Source organism: Barbus barbus (genome assembly GCF_936440315.1).
Source record: "Barbus barbus genome assembly, chromosome: 11".
NCBI lineage: Eukaryota > Metazoa > Chordata > Actinopteri > Cypriniformes > Cyprinidae > Barbus > Barbus barbus.
Window position 1 is genome coordinate 20,339,216 of NC_136739.1, and position 7,963 is coordinate 20,347,178.

Consider the following 7,963-nt stretch of genomic DNA (forward strand, 5'->3'; position numbering starts at 1 on the left):
CAGAGTCAGTCTAACAGCGTTTTCGTGTTAGCTACGAATTAGTGCGTTTTTAACGCAGAAAATTAATTAAAGTATTCAATGTAAAGATGATGTTGATGGCAATGACGATGGTGTATATATTGCCGACAACTCTCCTGCCTTATTTTTCATGTCATTGGACCTATTTTTATTAGGCTAACGTTATATCTCAATAGGATAATGTTATAGGCTATTTATATATTGATACACTTTTTTTGTTTGTTTTTGATGTGTCCATCAACACTCAGGGAGACATGATCACGTCCTTTATTCAAATGCTGACCACCACATATAGGCTACAAACTGGATGCCAACTAGTGTTTTAATTCATCATCATATGTTGTCATTCTCACGTGCGGATTGAGTCAAGGCACCTCGAGCGAGGTTTGTGAGTTTGTTTTTCATTCACGTTAACCCTGTCTGTTGGATTACACTATGCGAAAGTAACTAATTAGATTTCGCTATATATTTATATAATGCACATTTTATGCCATTAAGTAATTATGCAAACTGTAGTGGCGAAGTTTACCAAAGAATTATGGGTTACACTTACTCTTATGAGCCCGCGTGGCAAGTGATTTCGATTTTTTAAGCGGTCTGATTAAACGCGAGTATTTTTGCTCTCCTTCTACCTATTCCCCGAAAAGGCTCTCCGAAAAGTAGGCGGCAATTGTCGGTGGAAGATGGCGATCAGCGATTAGTTGCCAAAGGAGTGCGTTCGATTGGAGGGACACATGGGATTGATGAGGAGCGGTGGCCAATGAGAGCGCGTCAAATGAATGACCGGGCTTCAGTTAAAGGGGGCGTAAGAGGAGGTAGTGCCAGTCCACTGAGAAAGAGGGACCCTCCGAGATAAACATAGACAAGCGAAAGAAATAAACATTCCAATTCGAGATGCTTCAAGAACAAGGAAGACTCAGTAAGATAATAACTCGTATTTTCGTGTAATCCGAAAATTACGACATCGACTCAGTTTGAAAGGGAACGAGCAAAGGAATCATTTCATTTCGCTGCATTGGGGATTTTGAGTAACAAGTTAGCCACAAGAAAAATATAGTCCAACTTAATAAGCAAAGCTTTTTTTCCTATGAGCGGATCGAACTTCATCGTCTCATGACGTGTTCTCAAATCTGGAAGTTAATATTCCTGTAGCGCATTCGATTTTATTTTGTTACATGTTTTGTTGAAGCGCCGCACATAGACTGCTTGAAAGAGAATTGGTTTTGCTCAACGAAAGCATGTTACTGGACGCTGGGCATCAGTTCCCTGGTTTGGGAGTGGGCACCTTTGCCAGGCATCATCACTCCTCCAGTGAGATGCAGGACAGAGACTTGAGTTTAGCGCAGAACAGCTTCGTCGACTCGGCGCACATGGGCGCATTCAAACTGAACCACGATCTCTCGCCCGGACAGAGTTCTGCATTCACGAGCCAAGCGCCCGGTTACCCTGCCGCGGCTCTGGGCGCGCACGCGGCTCATGTCACATCATACGCGAGCTCGCCGTTTAACTCCACGCGGGACTTTCTCTTTCGCAGCCGTGGATTCGGGGAATCGTCACCGGCGGGAGGCCAGCACGCACTCTTCGGCCCCACTGCCGGCTCGCTCCATCACTCTCACACAGACAGCCAAGGCCACATTCTGTTCCCTGGCATCCACGAGCAGCATGGATCTCACGGCTCCCCAAACGTGCTCAACGGGCAGATGCGACTCGGACTACCGGGGGAGGTTTTCGGGCGATCAGAGCAGTACCACCAGGTCTCCAGCCCGAGGACCGACCCTTACTCAGCCGCTCAGCTACACAACCAGTACGGCTCCATGAATATGAACATGGGGATGAATATGGCAGCGCATCACCATCACCCCGGAGCCTTCTTTCGCTATATGAGGCAGCAGTGTATTAAGCAAGAGCTCATCTGTAAGTGGATCGATCCGGAGCAGCTCAGCAATCCGAAGAAGAGTTGCAATAAAACTTTCAGCACCATGCATGAGCTGGTCACCCACGTCTCGGTCGAGCACGTTGGAGGACCCGAACAGAGCAACCACATCTGCTTTTGGGAAGAGTGTCCCCGGGAAAGCAAGCCCTTTAAAGCCAAATATAAACTGGTCAATCACATACGCGTGCATACGGGAGAAAAACCTTTCCCCTGCCCGTTCCCTGGATGTGGCAAAGTCTTCGCGAGATCAGAAAACCTGAAGATTCACAAGAGAACACATACAGGTATGATATTTATTTCTGTTTGCGCTTGTTCCATTAACGTCTGTAAGTCTTGCATTTGTTTCGCAGCTATACAATGGTCTTTTTTTATATAAACTACCCAAAATAGTAGCGCAAATAGTGGTTCTTACAAAAATAAGCTGATTACGGTAGGTTGGTGTATTTTTAGACTTTGAGCGCGCATACTTAGATTGACGTCTAAAGTAGATTTAGATCTTTAAAAGAAAACGGATGCTTGTAAGCACATAGGCTAATTCGCGTAAGTGAACGCGGCTGAAAACGATTATGCCTGGTCGCGTACCGAGTAAACGCGATGTTTTGCAACAATTATGTAAGAGAGTGCCGAGGGTTTGTGGTTCATAAAGTTTAAACGGGTCAAAGGCGACTCTAGGGCTCATCGCGTGCGCAGAGCAGCAGTAAATCTCTCCAACCGGTTTAATGTTTGCGTGGACCAATGCTAGAGCTCTCGGGTGACTACGTCAGGATTTTTAAATTACTCCACTTTGTGCGTGTTTTTGGCCACGTTACAGGGTATTTTAATTGTTGTTAAAATTAGAAACAATGTATACACTAACAGTGATACACTTTATATTCATGAAACCACTAAAAACGACGATTACAAAGTGTAAATACAGCTACACGTACACACACGCACGTACATACGAATTATAAAATGAATACAGACCATTACTAACACAAAAATGGCGACATAAAAATAAGAATATATTTCCTACTTTAGGAATGGGCGATATGTGGGCCTATTGTTATTCTTTCCATTGCATTGGCAGTCTATGTGTTAGTCAGGCCATTACCAGGGTTGCATATTTGAGCAATTTCCTCTTTAGAATACACGGAGGTATTGAGCCTTCTATTTGTCAAGGTGTTAATTGCATTTTAATTATTTCTAAGCAAATGGCGAAGTTTTGTGGGGGGCTGACAAAAGCTAAACGTTGAAAATAGGAAATGGTGTTATGTGACCGATTTCCCCCTTATTTTAATTTTGTTTTGTTTGTACAGATTGTTAAATAAAGTAAATTCGCCAAAACGCAACAAAATTAGATTTTATATAGCTTATATAGGCGATTTTGTTGTTCCCTTTACACTGGTCATATTTGTAGATGTGGTTGTGTGACCCCCTGTGTCGTTGTAAAGCATCTCTCTCTATTACAACTACGTGCATATGATAACCTCTTGAGTGATTTCATTTCAGTTTATTTAGAATACTACGCAATTTATTTCATTTTATTTTTAGAATTTAGTCCTAAAATATTTACATATAAATGTTATTTTGAAGTGTACCGGGATGGCAGGTTTATTCTATGTTTTGATGTGTTTTTAAAAGCTGAATTAAACTTTAAGCACTAATCGTGTGAATGTTTATGCGGTTTTTCTTCTCAGGGGAGAAACCATTTCAGTGTGAGTTTGAGGGATGTGATCGGCGCTTCGCGAACAGCAGTGACCGAAAGAAGCACATGCACGTTCACACGTCAGACAAACCATATCTTTGCAAAATGTGTGACAAGTCCTACACTCATCCCAGCTCTCTTCGAAAGCACATGAAGGTAATTCTTCCAGATTCCTCTAGAAAAAAAGAATGAGAAATACATTATACTTTTTTTTGCCACTAAAATGTTTACTTCGTGTATTAATAGCAGTAGGCTAATACATTTAATTAAAATTAAAATGACACTAACAAACATAAATTATAAATGCATAACAGATAATTGGCTAATGCATGCTGAAAAAGTTAAACTCACATGATATTTTCACTCATATATTGTCATGTGTGCACGAACTACTAATTTGTCTAGAATTTACTCAAGAACAGTTTTGCAATACACATTATTTACGATTAATTCCGAGGATCATTAATTATTTCATTATTTGGTGTGTGTTTTAGGTTCACGAGTCATCCCCACCTGCATCTGACTCTTCGCCAGCGGCAAGTTCTGGTTACGAGTCCTCAACACCCCCTGGTCTGGTGTCCCCCTCCACTGAGACCCAAAGCAACAACAATCTGTCGCCTTCCTCAGCGGTCCACAGTTCCAACAACCACAGCAGTTTATCGTCCAATTTCAGTGAATGGTATGTTTAAGACTGTGCCATCCCAGGAGGAATCGTTTCAGAAAACCAGGAGATCCATATACAAAGCGAACGCTCCTATATTATGCGCTTGTCCAGCAGGATTAACATTCCCACATCGACAGAAGAACCGTGCGCAAAAGCACTAAACGTCCTCTTTTTGTACATACTACGCGCTCTCTTTCCCAATGGTTGTAATAGGTTTTGTCGGTTTTTTGGTGTATAGATGTTCCTTCAATGGTAGCTATTTCTCTAACTGGACTTTTTAGTGCACATATTACCAAAATGAATATTGTGATCCCATTATGGCAAACTGATTGTAAACTAAACAACTATTAACTGGAAAGAGTGCCAAAGTCAACATTTAACGAAGACTGACACAATATTTGCTTGTGAATGTATATCTTAGTTTGCTGGGCTTAACTTGTGATGTCTTGTGCTTTGCAAGTTTGAATTGTGATATATATTTGGAAGATTGTGGGGCAAATTAATGTCGTACCGTTAAATATCTGTAACTACACCCTTCTTTTTGTAAATATCGCCTGCCATATTTATCCATTTGTAATTAAATTATGGTATTTACTTGCTACAGATGAAACAATATTTATAAAGAATGTTTCTTTACTATAAATATGTACAATTATGGGCTGAACAGGGGCAGTTGTTTTGTTATGTGTTTTTGTTCAAAGTTTGAGAAGTGTTTTCTCCATTATTGTGATAAAAAATTTACTGCATACAGATATAATAAAACGTGGTGCAAGTGTACAATCTTTACAACGCGTCGTGTTCTTATGTTATCTATGCATTATATAGATAAACTTTGACAACTTTTAGGCCTTCTTTTTGTATAGACTAAATCGATTATTTAAGACTATTAAACCAGAATTTACACAGTGGTCTGAAAGCAAGACGCATTCAGCTGTTGTGTAGTGTTGGATAGATATTGTTGAAATGTCTTTCCATACACAAACACTAATGATTTCTAGCACTGAAGGGCATATCTCAGCATTTTAAAAGAAAAAAAAAGACAGAAAAATTTAAATAGAACATTCGCAACATAGGAATACCGAGAGCAGTATACAGAAAATGTATACACGGGAAAACTGATCTGACTTTTATAAACAGTAGGCCTACTATTAATATAAACCTTCCCGTCACTGTTCGAGTGCTCCATTTTTTTTAAAGATTTTTTAAAGACGCATGCGTTTAATTTTGGATAATGCCGCAGTCGCCCTTCCTTCCACACTTGGGATAAAATAGAGTTTGAAATCAAGTGGCCGTGAACTTGAACTTGACTCTGGCACTCTTGTCAAGCTCTAGGGGGAAAAAAAACTTTTTCTTCTTTTTTTTCTCCCTGCAGAATTAAGAGGTGACTGGCAGTCCCTTCGTGTGCTTTTCTCGGCGCTCAGAGGATGCATAAACACCTTCAGATGCGATAATAAAAAAGCGGAATAAAATAAATTTAATAGGGGCATTTGACATTATGCAGCAACATCAAGGAATATTGTCGCAGGCTATTTTTTTCGTGTATGATGATATCACTGACATCACGAAAACAATCCTCCAGCATGAGTAATTAATAGACTGGAGATAGGCCTACTTGAGAGCGATCGTATCCGTGTCACTATCTGTGTTAAAGCTCTAGTCCAATGTGTAGAACTTTAGACGGTGAAGGATCAGATTAATATTCATGTGTGTATGAATATTAATCTTCCCATATTCATTCCTGGGGGAAGGGATAGACTGTTAGGCGCTTTTTCTATTATTGTTGACTGTAAGATCACCACCCGGTGCCACAGTGTGTTTTGAGATGGGCACATGAACATAATGTATACCCTACATATTTTATTCACGGGAAATACAACTTGGAGCCACCCACAAGAAGCCAGTTGGTCCGTTCAGAAATCACCAGAACACTGATTATTAATGTGCAGTTGCCTATCGGCTGCAGGGTACAATCTTTTCTTGGCTGTTGATTGAATCGCCCACTCATTGGCTTGTGTTGGTTATCCGCTGGATATAAATATTCTCTGTTAAGGCATACTTTGACATAGTTGTGTGTTGGTGTTTTGACCTGTTTAGGGGAGGATGGTGTGACCTGTAGGGAGAGTGAAAGGTCAGCATCCTGCGGAGCTTGGATGGCGTTTCCTTCGCAGCGCATGCTGCTCTGATATCGATCCGTGTAGAAAAACCTGTCCACAGAAAAAAAGTACTGTTCAAGACTGTACTTTCCACTTCAAACAGACTGTATTATTTTTTAACACGCAATGTTTCTGAATTTCTTTTACGTACAACTTAAAATTCAAAAGGCGTTTTGGTTCGAATCATTATTTTATAGGATAGTTTAACAATGAAATGCTATGCACGAAACAAATATAGGCTACATAACGATACGAAACAATAATAGGCTAATAATAAAAATATATATAATATAATAATAATGATAATAAAAGTTTTTTTTATTGTGTGCTTTAAAAATCATTTACGTTTATTTATTTATTTATTTTTGATTCATGAGACTGGTGAGTGCTGCCAACTCCCGCTCGTGGAGCTCATACAGCGGAGCTTACCATTTAACAGACCAGAGGGATAGGGGCCACCTACAAACAAAACACGGGCTAACACTATATTGTTTTTGCTGATGTTGTTGTTGTTCTAAATTTCAACAATAAAAAAATAAATATATTATGTAAGATTTATAATAGAAAATGTTACTAAATAACACCAAAATGTTAACCAAGAGCTGTAATGGTTCCTAGCCGGTGGAAATAACCTCACTCTCAATGATTAGAGCAATGGCTGCCTTCATTTTCCAGCCGATTTCATACACACCTGCAGAAATATGCGCAGACATACATGCGCAGTCTCTCTCTCTCTCCCTCACACACACTCTCTCTCTCTCTCTCTCTCTCTCTCACACACACACACACACACACACACACACACACACGTTAATTTTTGTGGTTTATGGGGACTCTCCATAGGCGTAATGGTTTTTATACTGAACAAACTGTGTGTGCTATTGCCCTACACCAACCCTACACCTACCCTACACCTAAACTTTGCCCTCACAGGAGACTTTGTGCATTTTTAGATAAAAAAAAAAAACACCATTTAGTATGTTTTTTAAGCCTTTTGAATTACGGGGTAGGCAGTGTCCTCATAAACCACCTTCATATTGTAAAACCTCTGTCATACCCATGTCATTATACAAATTTGTGTCCTCATAAACCACATAAACATGCACACACACACACACACACACACACACACACTAGTCCCAATGGTTTTCCCCCAACCTTTATTCTATTGCTTCTCTTTTTGTAATAATTAATTTGGAACATTTTTTCCAAGAGCGATCACCAATCCGAGAGATGTTTTAGGATCATATTATTTCGCCTTATTGTACCCCTGTCTTAATCAGTTTCAATTGTATTGTTTTGTAAAATTAATTCTAAAATATTGTATTCGTTTTCAACTTATTTGTACATCCTACATACATTTAATTATTGTAAGACAAATATGTACTAGACGCATGTGCCAAATGTGCCTTGTTATAGTTTTAGAGACTATCGTTAAACAACTAGAATAATATTTCACAAACATTATAATGTTTATGAAACAGTCGAAGCAGCTACCTCATTAAGTC

General features: G+C 39.6%; 1 protein-coding gene across 1 annotated transcript; it reads left to right on the top strand.

Annotated features, from left to right (window-relative positions):
* Window positions 1–266: 266 nt before the first annotated feature.
* LOC306877078 (zinc finger protein ZIC 2-like) lies at window positions 267–5,087 on the top strand. The gene is made up of 3 exons (XM_079428621.1): window positions 267–2,235; window positions 3,631–3,794; window positions 4,133–5,087. Exons 1-3 carry the CDS (start codon window positions 1,257–1,259, stop codon window positions 4,325–4,327), a joined length of 1,338 nt encoding a protein of 445 aa, XP_079284747.1. The 5' UTR covers window positions 267–1,256; the 3' UTR covers window positions 4,328–5,087.
* Window positions 5,088–7,963: the final 2,876 nt, after the last annotated feature.